We start from the raw sequence: 12,834 nt of genomic DNA, 5'->3' as shown, positions 1-12,834 counted from the left end.
CAGTAGACTTTCAAGATGGCTGCAGAGCGGTTTTAGCAGATTGGCCCACCTAGTAGTAATACTTCTATACATCTTGGTAATTACTTTTTACTGGCATCCCTGTGTAATGTCAAGAGCAAGGCGCCTAGAAGTATATCCCAAGGCGGGTCTATGGTACTAGGTGAGGCCGTTTCGTCACTAAGTTGGTTAGGGGAGCGGTATATGAAAACAGCACGGAAGAAAGTAGAAGGGGAATTATTTCCTTGTAGCGTGAAAGAGACAGACTGATCACCAGCGAGCTTCGGCAATAGCGTATTGTGTTTTGTTTACAAACAAAACACAGTAGACTTCCAAGATGGTTGAAGAGTGGTTTTAGCAAGTTGGCCCACCTTAGTATATACTTCTAGGCACCTTGGTATATCCTAAGGTGGGCCAACTTGCTAAAACCAAGACGGGTCTATGGTACTAGGTGAGGCCGTTTCGTCACTAAGTTGGTAAGGGGAGCGGTATATGAAAACAGTACGGAAGAAAGCAGAAGGGGAATTATTTCCTTGAAGCGTGAAAGAGACAGACTGATCACGAGCGAGCTCCGGCACAAGCGTATTGTGTTTTGTTTACAAACAAAACACAGTAGATTTCCAAGATGGCTGAAGAGTGGTTTTAGCAAGTTGGCCCACCTTAGGATATACTTCTACGCGCCTTGGCTAAAACCAAGACGGGTCTATGGTACTAGGTGAGGCCGTTTCATCACTAAGTTGGTTAGGGGAGCGGTATATGAAAACAGCACGGAAGAGAGTAGAAGGGGAATTATTTGCTTGTAGCGTGAAAGAGACATACTGATCACGAGCGAGCTTCGGCAATAGCGTATTGTGTTTTGTTTACAAACAAAACACAGTAGACTTCCAAGATGGCTGAAGAGTTGTTTTAGCAAGTTGGCCCACCTTAGTATATACTTCTAGGCGCCTTGGCTAAAACCACTCTTCAGCCATCTTGGAAGTCTACTGTGTTTTGTTTGTAAACAAAACACAATACGCTAGTGCCGAAGCTCGCTCGTGATCAGTCTGTCTCTTTCACGCTACAAGCAAATAATTCCCCTTCTGCTTTCTTCCGTACTGTTTTCATATACCGCTCCCCTTACCAACTTAGTGACGAAACGGCCTCACCTAGTACCATAGACCCGTCTTGGTCAAGAGCTCATAATAAACTCAATTTCATTCGATTGCTTATGTTCACTTCTTCGATATGGATGAAGACGATGAAACATTATGCAAATATGGAACGCAATTACCACCATACGAACAAGGTGTGCATCACAATTCCTATATGATATTTAGAGTGATCTCATATTGAATTTATTTTCCGCATCGGTAGATGAAATCCCATCGAAGAAACCTGTATCAGTCGAGGACCAAATTGTGCTCGATGTCAATGGAAAACGTCGATTCCATGGTGCGTTCACTGGCGGATTTTCCGCCGGATATTGGAACACGGTCGGTTCCGAAGAAGGTTGGAAACCAACGGAGTTCAAAAGTTCCCGCCAAGAGAAAGCAAAAGCGAAGGTTCAGAATCCAATGGACTTCATGGATGACGAAGATTTGGGAGAATTCGGAATTGCACCCCAGCGTGTGCAAGCGAAGGAAGATTTCGCACCAGCGAGTAAAGCGACGAAACGTCGCATGCATACGTCTGGATCAGCCATCGCACAACCTGTGCTAAGAGCGCTACTCGAACCGGCCAAAGAGAAGACTGTCGTGGGAATGCTCAAAAGAATGGGATGGCGTGAGGGGCAAGGGATCGGTGAGCGACAGGATAAAAGCGAGAAGAAAAAGGCTAAGGAACGTAATAAAAAGGAAAGGTACGTTATGAGAATGTATGGATGTGAACATCCGGACAGAACAGTGTCACATGCTTCCCATGATGAAACCGATTCGGAGAGTGATTTATCGGACTGTGAAATAAATTTTGCTCCCGATGATTTTGACCCTCTTGTGGCCATGATCAAGGATAACGTTTTTGGGCTTGGTTATAAGGGGCTGAATCGACATGACGGAGAATCTAAGCGATTTAATCTTTTCGACACGCTCGAGGTCGTTGATAAAAACAACAAGAAGCTGTCCATAAGAGGTCAGGCGTTCGGCATTGGGGCATTAGAAGAAGACGACGATGAAGATATTTACGCGAAAGATGACATGACTCGTTACGATTTTTCCCTAGGCGAAAAATCCAAAACAGTTCGGGCGATTACACACAAAGATCATGAAGGATGCTTGGAGGGGTTTTGCCCCTCTAAAATGAAGGGTAAACAGAATAAGAAAATATTTCGCGTAGAAGTTCCCGCCACATATGTCGCTCGCAATTGGATGGAAAGGCGCAGTCGGTTTGAACCAATCGATGAAACGAGACGGCAGCATCTGAAGAAGGATGAATATAAACTGCAAGGATTGGGTCGTCATGATTTAAATCCGTTAACGCGTGGACAAATTTTAGGTGAACCTTCTGTTGAACCATCCTCTAGTGCTTCAATTCTAGATTCAGTAAGTAGACAACAAGAAAATTTGGTCTCCGCTGAAATCATTGATACAAGTGATGCTTCCCAAAGTAGACCTGTTGCAAAGATCTCGAAGGATTTGAAAGTCGTCCCGAATAAGCCCACATTACGCCAAGAAGCCTCAAATTACGGATCAACGTCAGGCGGCTTTAAACCCTTCATTAATTACCCCGATAAACAGGATCGTTATGAGAAGTTCATTTCGTTCAAACCGTCGGATAAATTCAAAAACAAGGAAGCCTATCTGGGTTCGTTGCAACCACTAGGGATGTCCGAATGGGATAGAGAACGTGAACAGAAAGAATTTATTCAAGCTCAACGAATGTATCGACCTATGGATGGATTAATGTCGGATAGATTCGTAACAGAGTCCACTTTGAAAGCAGAACGTGATGTCGAGAACCAATCTCAAAGCAAAGAAATAACAATGAAACGTGTACGAGTTATGTGGAAACCTCAAAAAGAACTTTGTAAACGCTTCAATGTACCTGAACCTTTCGGAGGTATGATGGAGGATGAGAAAGACAAACCGAAAGCTACATTCTCTGTGTTTGACTATCTTGAGGTTCCAGTTAACAGCAAGACTAACTTTGTAACGCCAGTGATTATTCCTAGAAAGAGCGATAAAGATGTAAATACCGACAAGCCTTCCAGTCCAGTGAGACTAGCTGCTCAGTCTGTAATTAATAGAGAGAAAGAACTTTCGACACCTCCACTAAAATCACAACAGTCGCAAATAATCATTCGACCGAAGACTGAAAAACGAACTGAGCTCGAACAACAAGTGATTGAAAGTGTCAACAAACCAACGGAAGAGAAGAAAAATCTGTTCAAATCAATATTCTGTAGCAGTGATGAAGAAGATGAAGGCACGGATATTCCACAATCAGAAAATAATGAATCCTCAAAGCTACCTGATAGCGAAAAAGCAAAGCTAGTCGATAGTCTCGTAGCTATCAAACCAGCAAGTGAAGTAAATATCTTACGCAATAACTCACCACCGCGGGGAATTTTCAAAAGTATTTTCGAGATAAAATCTTCTCGACAAGCTTCGCAAGATTCGATGAATGTCACTGATAAAATCTTAGAGGCAAAATCTTCATCAAATACTGAGAGCGATGTACAAAATGATGCGCTTTACGGGCCGAAGCTACCCGCGAGTATATCTAACGCAGCAATACGTGCAGATAAAACAGTTGGTTCCACAATCGAAGTTGATAAAAGTAAAGAAGACGTAGAGTGGGTAGAGAAAAGGAAAATATCAGGAAAATCTAAGAAAAAGCATAAGGAACACAAAAAATCTAAGAAAAACAAAAAAGATAAAAAGAAACACAAACATCAACGACGGGAAAGGTAGACTGTTTTGAACCCTGATATTCTTACATGGTTTTGCAGTTTAAACTTGTATTTACTTGTATTAAGTGCTTGATGCAATAAAAATCAAATAGTATCTACCGAACTTTGTTCCGTTTTGCAAAATGCAGAAAGCCTATGAAGGGATAGTATTCGCCCTATGTCTTGACCGTGAGCTACTGAGCTTTGATGTTCGATAAGTTTATTGGTCAAATTACATACTGCTCCTAAAACGCCGGTTCATTTCGTGCGTCAGCCTGCTCGTGGTGTCTCTGAAGTAATCCCAAACACTGAAGCAGACAGTGTGTGTTGGCTGCGGACAGGGCTTTCAGCAGTAATAGATCCGGATCAGTGTGCGTGAGAGGACTTGCTACGTTCTCGACGGCACGCGCCAATGCCGCATTGCTCAGCTCAGTTTGTTGCATCTGTTGACGCGCCACACCGAATGCGTCGTGTGCGGCGAGTTGATCGCGGGGTGCCAATGAAATAGCCGAAATCGAATGGCTTTCGACGATCGCACGAAGGCCATCGACCCATTCTTGTCTGGCGCGAGCATCACCTGCTCGCAGCTTCATCATATCGCCCGATGCACAATTCACAGTGAACGTTTTGGAGTCTTCGTCACTCGGACAGATTACTGCCCCAGCCAGATGCACCTGTCCTCGAGGAGCGTTACCTACTATGTGCGGGTTAGAATCATCGTTTGACGGCTCACATAGATAGTAGCTGAGTAATCCTGCCTGTGCATCAACTGTGAACCAGCGATACTGCCATCCTGGGGAAGATAATTGTTTCCATTTCTTGTGTTTTACTTACATCCTATTTATTCACTCTTACCTTTTACCACATTAGTATATTTGTACAATTGTCCGCTAAGCTGTTGTCGATTCATACACAAGATTTTATTCAAGCTTGATTCCATCGTCAGCGTCGATAGGTATGATTTTTTGTTTTTAATTGTTTTTGTTTACGTCTTTTTCGCAATAATCCACGAAAAATTGGTGAGCTGTTAGCCTTTTTAGTGTAAGTAGACTTTTGTCACACAACTATCCACATATTGTTCAGAATTTTTCATTAGAAATAGAATTCAAGGAAAATAGTAATACATTACTGTCTAATACATTTACTTTCTCTTTTGGAATCGCAACCTCCTGCTCTAGAATTTTCGTAATTCAGTGTATCGCCATTGTAAACATATTTGTTTTCTGCGTGCTGCTTTGCAGATCTCAGCTTGGCAGCTGAGTACGTTACACTCAAAAAAATATTCCCATTGAATTTGTGTGAAAACTCCTTTGCATTGAAAACGGGATTCACACTGAATGCACAGCAGTGGAACTCCATACAATTCACTAACTAAAAAGTGTCCACATTTTCATCGCTTGTTTACGTGAAGAATATAATTTTTTCAGGCACACTTGATTTGAGAGTGTATGGATTTCTGGCTGTCTTGACGCAAGGTCTTTAATGAAAAATGAGAAGATGGGAAGGTTTATATAAACATGTTTATAATTACATAAGTTTATTCAAATATTAATATTGCCCTTATTTAACTATTCAGTGCAATTTTATCAAAATTTGAAAGACAAATTAAAAAAGGAATGTTTTTTTCAATATTTTTATGAGATTAATCTATTAAAAATCCATGATTACCTTTGCTTTATTATTTACCCCCCATTATTTGTTAATTTTTCCTGCTTTTCGTTCTTTGACCTATCATTTTGAGAGGTTTGAAATTGCGACAAGATAGAAATTTGGAGTGAAAGAGCGAATTGTAGAAAATTAAGTCGCAAATTCTCTAAACTTTATAATTAAAGTTTTTATGTAGTATTTAATTTTTGAGTTTGTTTGAATGACAGATTGAAGTTGATTCATAGAAGAATAAGATTTCATTTGATATTACGATTTTTGAAATCGACTCAATGGTTGTAAAATTATGACGTTTTGGAAGAAATCTTACTTATTTAATCAGCAAAAGGCCCACGTGGCATGTGCTGTACACAAAAATCGTCTCCATTCACATGAATTTAATTTTTTTTCCAATTGTTAACTTTCATTCTCATATCAAGGATCAACATATCATATCTTTCCATTAATCCGCAAACATGCCTAGTAGTAACTTAAAATAAAACAAACTCATAAACGACAAAAAGAGTCTTCGTATATTTTTTATATATTTTTCACAGTTTTATAGTAGTTTTATAGCGCTTTTTAAGTTGGAGTGCTTTTTAATAGGCAGTTCGCCAGTTGGAGCACGCGTCAATCAAGAAGCAATCATCCGTCATAATTGTATGTAAGTTTTACTCAGTTTTTCAATGCCATTTTTATCGAAGAGTCTTCGAACGTTAAAATCAAAAAATTAAGGCACAGTATAAAAGTATTTAGTTTTGCAGTTTGTTTGACAAATGTATTCGTTTGAAAATATTTATTAATATATATACATATATAAAGTGGATTATATCACATCCACTATTCAAGGAAGTTAATGATATTTTCTACCATCAATCCAAATGCAGTAATCTTAATTATTATTATGGCCGCACTAAAAGATATGAAAAACAACAAGAAAAACGCGAACTTTGAAATTTGTGAACTATTGCAGTAATGTATTATTGCAGCCATTCCATGTCAAACTGATATAGTGGTTTTCAGATTTCCGTGAAAGATTTTCGTGAAAATTGGTAGCTTGTTTTCTTTATGGTAAAATATTGAACCTGTATTATTTTTTTGTTGGGTCCCAGCAAACATTAAGTCGTATGAATAGCTATAATTGGAGGCGATATACATACAACCAAGACACATTTGTATGATATATGATGCATATAACTAGCATATACACGCAAAAGTGGAGGCTATATACGTATATGGCATATTTTGTACGCATATAAAGCCGTATATAACGATATGCGATGCTTTTTGGACTGATATGCGATTTGATCCGACAATGTTACCACTCAATCCATCGATGACATGGAAAATCGTGTTTTTGCATTTTATGCGAGTTTAGATATAAATGATCGATATTTTGATTGATATTTTATGCGATTGTGATTTGATACGAATTTATGTAACTTATCATATGCCAAGTTATACGATTTAATGTTTGCTGGGGTGATTCGATTTTTTTCACTTTTTCCCAAAAATGACTTTTATCAAAAACTCATAACTTTTGAACCACTAAGCCGATTCAGATTATCGATACATCAAATTGAAGTTAATGAGCTAGTCTTTTTTGGAAAAAATGTCAAACTTGCAAGAAATTTGATTTTTTTTCTTGTAATTCTTGATTGTATCCGTTTTTATAGTTTACATGGTTTCGGGACCAACGGCGCTATATTTTTCTATATTTTTTCTTGAAAACTGAGGATTTTTAACTCAAAATTAGATATGTTCTTTTTTTCCTTTTTGAGTTATAATTTTTTAAAGTTAACCGATAGTTCGGAATATTAATTTCTTCCCCTTTTTCCTATTCTCAAAAATTCATAACATTTGAACTGCTAGAGCGATTCAGATGATAGATATATCAAATTAAAGCCTAGAATTTTTTGGAAAAATATTGCACTTGCGAAAAAAAATTATTTTGTTTTCGTGATTAATAATTGTATCTGTTTTTTTATAAATAAAAAAAATAATTTTTTGCAAGTGTGAAATTATTGACTTGAATTAACTATGTCTATTATCTAAATCGGTTCAGTAGATCAAAAGTTATGAATTTTTGAAAAACGTAATTTCGAAAATTTGATTGTACGAATAGAAACAAACAATTTTGTTCGATAGAAGCTGACGAATTCGAACGAAGCGAGGGGGAAGCAATGTAACCACACCAATACAACTCAATGTGGTTGTTTCCTTTCACTATTGCATACAATTCGTACGACCACTTTTCCGCATCCAGTGTCACCGCCGCCAAGGCGCCTAGAAGTATATCCTAAGGTGGGCCAACTTGCTAAAACGACTCAGCCATCTTGGAAGTCTACTGTGTTTTGTTTGTAAACAATACACAATACGCTAGTGGCGAAGCTCGCTCGTGATCAGTCTGTCTCTTTCACGCTACAAGCAAATAATTCCCCTTCTGCTTTCTTCCGTACTGTTTTCATATACCGCTCCCCTAACCAACTTAGTGACGAAACGGCCTTACCTAGTACCATAGACCCGTCTTGACCGCCGCCTTACTGACTTCATTGATTCTACAAATACCAGGGTACGTATATGGAAAGGTAGTTCGGACTGACTAGTGCATCAATAGTAGTGAACCTGTGACGTGTTAGCTTTGCAAGTACAGTAATTTACATTTAATGCGATATTTTTTTAATTGGACAGAGGTAAATCCGCACTGACAGTGGTTAGTGTCGACGTCTGGTGGCGACATTCAATTTGGGACAAAACTCGATAGTGTAATCTATATCAAATTAGAAGGCACGAATGCAGTTTTAAAATAATAAAATTTGAATGAAAATTTCTACATCATGTGAATTAATTACTTGAAACACGTATTTTTGACTCTTATTTAATCGATTGTCTATACATTTCTGACATTTTGACTGAAGCCTTTCATTATATAATATATAATATAAAATTGTCTTCAAACACGATTTTCGCATGAGATTTTTTAACCCCCTGTAAAAAAAAGTGTATTTCATTTAAATAGAATACTACTTTGATACGGATAGGTTAATTTTTATTCATAATTTTAATTTTGAATACGTGTTCATTCCGCCTGAACATTAATTACTATTTTTCACGCTCCCAAAATCATGAAACGAAGCTCAGTGCTGTTAATGCGAACATCAACAAACACGGCACAAACAAAAAACAGAATATGAAAAACAAGTTAGAACCAGAGAAGAAAAACATCAAAACGGACTCAGAATAACATTTTGATAAATCGTGGTGAGAGTGTTCCACAAGTGACTGACGAAACGCTCGACAGATTACGGAATCGAGAATCAAGAAATAGATGCGAATGCAATCGCTCAGTCCATGGCGCCGAAGAAATTAACCAAGACCATTCATAAACTTATCAAAAAAAAGGTTTAGATGGATATTTTAATGTTATTTCCGCGTGTTCTTATCTATATTAATTAATTGCAGCCTCAAAACACAAATCTTATTTACGATATGGATTAAAGGATGTTCAAGTGCGTCCGCGGAATAATGAAACAGGGTAAGCAATGTGTATATTGTGTGTTGAAATTGAGGTTGCAATTGAAAAAAGGTTTAAAAAAGTCAAATATCTAATCGGAAGTCTCTAATTCGCATCTCAATTTTTACAGGATTGTAATTTTCGCTGCAGAAAAGTGGAAATCATGTGTCACTTGCCAACTTTTTGTGAGTAACGCAATATCCCATATTGCTATACGCCGAGTCGGAAGACTTGGGAACAGCAGTGGGTGTGAAATGAGGCACAGTCGCAATGCTAATCCGAGAGCAGCCCGATTATCAAGAACAGTTCGATAAACTAAAAGTGAAAAATCAATGCCGTCAACACGAATATACCATTGTGCGAGTTTTTACAACACGATAAATTTTTAGGAGTGTTTTGAACCATTTTTCCAATCAAAACAATTTATGGTGTTACAATCAATCATTTTGTATTTTTGTTATCATGACATATACTTAATTACAATTCGCTATTGTTATTTGTCAAGAAGACGAATAATTTCATTTTCATATTTGTTTTTCCATTTTTCAACTTCCACTAATTTATGATCATCACCAACAGCAATAAGAACTTTTTTGAGTATATCCATGATGCTGATAGCCTTCTTATAATCATTGCGTTTCTCGGATTGACTGCTCCAAGAGTACATATAACCCGAAGTACTAAGATCACCCTCAGCACTTTCGTTAGTCTTCATGGTCTTCATGGTCGGCCTCGAAAAAGTCACCACCAGAGGCAATATACTGGGCCAATTGCTTGTCGGTATATATTTGCGCTACATCTATGTTGTCTGAGTTGCATAGCCATTCTTGAACTTCTTCTTCGGCCAGTACGTAGTTTGGATCAACGAGCTGCACTACTTTAGAAGGCAACACGCCGGGGTCACTTGTTGGTGAAGAAATTGTGAAATCGTTGAACGAGTTATAATGTTGATCTTGACTGACACTTAAGAAATTGCGCCAACAGTTAGCAATCGTTTCTGGGGTTACAGTGGCCCACGAATCAATCGCTAGTTGAATAGCATCATAAAGGCTAAACGATTTGATAACATCTGTAACTGGACGATCGCTGTCAGTTTCTAACAGAACACGGCGCAGAAAAATTTATTTGTAGATAACTAAAAAATAAAAATAATATTCACTAACTTGGACTCGAAAATGTATTGACATTATTATCCTTAAAAGCATTGGTGATTCCTTGATCCATAGGCTGCAGAATGCTTGTCACATTTGGAGGAAGGAAGATCACCTGAATTTCTGCGTCATCCACTTGAAAATTATCTTTACTGCAATGTGCGGTGCAATTATCTAGTATTATAAGCGCTTTTGTCGGTCTATTCTGTGCAGCTGCCTTCCGATTGAACGAAAACGGAGTAGAACCAGTAAACGTAAACGTCGCACTAGTTTGCCACGCTTTCTTATTTGAAAAATAGTGTATCCCATCGGGCACGCCTTACGTTTTAAAGCATCTAGGATTTGATGCGCGGCCAAGCACTTGTAATGGTAATTTGTGGCTACCACTTTCATTACTGCAAGGTGTAATTGTCAGTCGCTCCTTCAACGACTTGCGTCCGGGTGCAGTTTTTTCGCTAGAACTAACCAATGACTTTGTAGGCAAGGCCTTTACAATTAATGCCGTCTCATCAGCGTTATAGATATCATCAGCACTATAATTGTTTGATGTTATAATCTCCGTCAATTTATTCTTAAACGGTTTAACCGCAGCAATATCTGCGTCAAGTTTCTCTCCCGAGACAGTTAACGTTCTGATCCCGTTTCTAGCTTTGAAGCTACGTAACCAATCATAACTTGCTCTAAATCGACAATTGGGCGTCGTGCACGATGTTTCGTGGAGAAGCTTGTATTTTTCACTCAAGAGTGCATCTGATATCTGATCTGTGTTTCTGAAGTTTTCCGTAGAACCACAATAAGACGACTTGATTCAGCAATACATGCGTCGGAAGTCTTATCCGTTTGCGAAACTGGATCGTTTTGTTGGCCAACGTCTTGCAATGCCGCAATGATATTTCTTGCTTCTTGATTCCGTAAACCGTCGACCGTGGAAGGCCGTCAGTCACTTGTAGAACAGTTTTACCACAATTTAGCAGGTCCAAGAGTATGTTCTTATCTTTGATGGTGAGGACATTATACTTTCGTCTCTTGTATTTCACTGGACGGTCATTTTGATCGGGCTTGCTGTTAGCTTCGCTGACGGTGATTTGTTCTAAAGCAATAGAACAGCTCGAATGAATGTTGGCCGGTAGTAGATCTTCTAAATGTTTATCTAAATATTCTGCTTGCATCCATTTTTCTGTTTTTCTTTTCTGATTCTAACTTGTTTTTCACATTCTGTTTTTCGTTTGTGCTGTGTTTGTTGATATTTGCGTTGACGGCACTGAGCTTTGTTTCACGATTTCGGGAGCGTCAAAGATAGTAAATAATTTTCAGGCGGAATGAACACGTATTCAAAATTAAAATTATGAATAAAAATTAACTTATTCGTATCGAATTAGTATTCTATTTAAATGAAATACACTTTTTTTACAGGCGGTGAAAAAATCTCATACGAAAATTGTGTTTGAAGACAATTTCATATTATATATAGTGAAAAGTTTCAGTCAAAATATCTGAAATGTATAGACAAACAGTTAAATAAGAGTCAAAAATAGGTGTTTCAAGTAATTAAATAACATGATGTAGAAATTTTCATTCAAATTTTAACATTTTAAAACTGCATTCGTGCCTTCTAATCTAATAGAAATTTTACTATCTAGTTCGGGACCCGAATTGAAAGTCGCCACCAGACGTCGACACTGACCACTGCCAGCGCGAATGTCCAATTACAGGTCACAATATCCTCTAATGCGACACTGAGTGGTGCCTCGGCATGTATAATTAATATATTAATATATTTAGATAATATATTTAGATTCCAAACCTAATCAAAACATAGAGTAAATTGTGGTTCGGTAATTTAGATTTTAGCTTCCTAAAGCTCTCTTTAGCTCTTCGATATTTCCTGCCGCAGAGCTTGAATTGAGCCATCAAAACCTGCCGAATCGCTAGGTTTTTCATTAGAGATGTTGTTGTATGAAAAACCTAGATGTATTTTCAAAAAAAAAAACAAACACGTAATATTTGCAACAAAAAAAAAACACTTGTTATGAATTGCTTCGCGATCGCTGTCATAGTTGAGGGTGTATAAGTGAATCGTGTCCTACACATCTCGAGTCCAGGATACCTTGTCATAAACGTACCCTGCACAAATACAACGTATTTGACATTTCATCATGTGAGTTTCCCGTGTGAAAATTTAAAGAATTCACAATGGCGTCTCGATTGCTTGCAGACATAGTGTTTCCAACCGATTTTATTAATATTTTGATGAATGGTAAGTGTTACTTTGATTTTTTATTAGACAACTTTTTTATCCCATATGTTTATTTCTATTTAGGCTCATCAGCACTTCAGTTGTAACAGAGCCGGATTAATTTGTGTACATTTTCATTTTTATTTTCAAAAACGTTTATTTATCAGACAATATTACTTATCATCTAGCGTTTACATATTCAAATTTCACCTTAAATTAAATCTTATTCGCTTTTAATTAAGAATAACAATTTAATAATAACTAACTCTAATATTAGATAATATTGATTAGACAGGACAAGGATTTAGCACTAGGATGGAGGGAGTGAGGCAGTTTGATGAGGAGGGCCGGAATGAAACAGTGATATCATTTCTTTTGAGGAATTTATAAAGAGAGAGTATAAGGTTGAGGTCGCGACTATGCTAAG

General features: G+C 37.7%; 2 protein-coding genes across 3 annotated transcripts; one reads left to right on the top strand and one right to left on the bottom strand.

Moving 5' to 3' along the window:
- The first annotated feature begins 1,001 nt into the window (after nt 1–1,001).
- Nucleotides 1,002–3,977, top strand: LOC129769533 (G patch domain-containing protein 1 homolog). Its single transcript, XM_055771876.1, has 2 exons — nt 1,002–1,282; nt 1,351–3,977. The coding sequence occupies exons 1-2, from the start codon at nt 1,222–1,224 to the stop codon at nt 3,882–3,884; spliced, it is 2,595 nt and encodes an 864-aa protein (XP_055627851.1). The 5' UTR covers nt 1,002–1,221; the 3' UTR covers nt 3,885–3,977.
- LOC129769541 (oxysterol-binding protein-related protein 11) lies at nt 3,912–5,144 on the bottom strand. Of its 2 annotated transcripts, XM_055771892.1 has the most exons (3): nt 5,008–5,137; nt 4,718–4,926; nt 3,912–4,655 (listed from the first exon to the last, which is right to left on the bottom strand). In XM_055771892.1, exons 2-3 carry the CDS (start codon nt 4,800–4,802, stop codon nt 4,108–4,110), a joined length of 633 nt encoding a protein of 210 aa, XP_055627867.1. In that variant the 5' UTR covers nt 4,803–4,926; nt 5,008–5,137; the 3' UTR covers nt 3,912–4,107. The 2 variants fall into 2 exon arrangements, with proteins under 2 accessions (XP_055627867.1, XP_055627866.1); XM_055771891.1 differs by having other exon boundaries at nt 4,718–5,144.
- Nucleotides 5,145–12,834: the final 7,690 nt, after the last annotated feature.

This window comes from Toxorhynchites rutilus, chromosome 2, assembly GCF_029784135.1.
Source record: "Toxorhynchites rutilus septentrionalis strain SRP chromosome 2, ASM2978413v1, whole genome shotgun sequence".
NCBI classification, from domain to species: domain Eukaryota; kingdom Metazoa; phylum Arthropoda; class Insecta; order Diptera; family Culicidae; genus Toxorhynchites; species Toxorhynchites rutilus.
Note: the sequence above shows the minus strand (reverse complement) of the source record. Positions and strands in the feature narration are given on the sequence as shown.

Bases quoted from the DNA above. Each gene is read 5' to 3' on its own strand.
- LOC129769533 (XM_055771876.1), top strand. From the start codon at position 1,222: ATGGATGAAGACGATGAAACATTATGCAAATATGGAACGCAATTACCA. The intron at 1,283-1,350 runs GTGTGCATCACA...CCGCATCGGTAG, and splicing joins ATTACCACCATACGAACAAG to ATGAAATCCCATCGAAGAAA.
- LOC129769541 (XM_055771891.1), bottom strand. From the start codon at position 4,802: ATGGAATCAAGCTTGAATAAAATCTTGTGTATGAATCGACAACAGCTT. The intron at 4,656-4,717 runs GTAAGAGTGAAT...TATCTTCCCCAG, and splicing joins ATATACTAATGTGGTAAAAG to GATGGCAGTATCGCTGGTTC.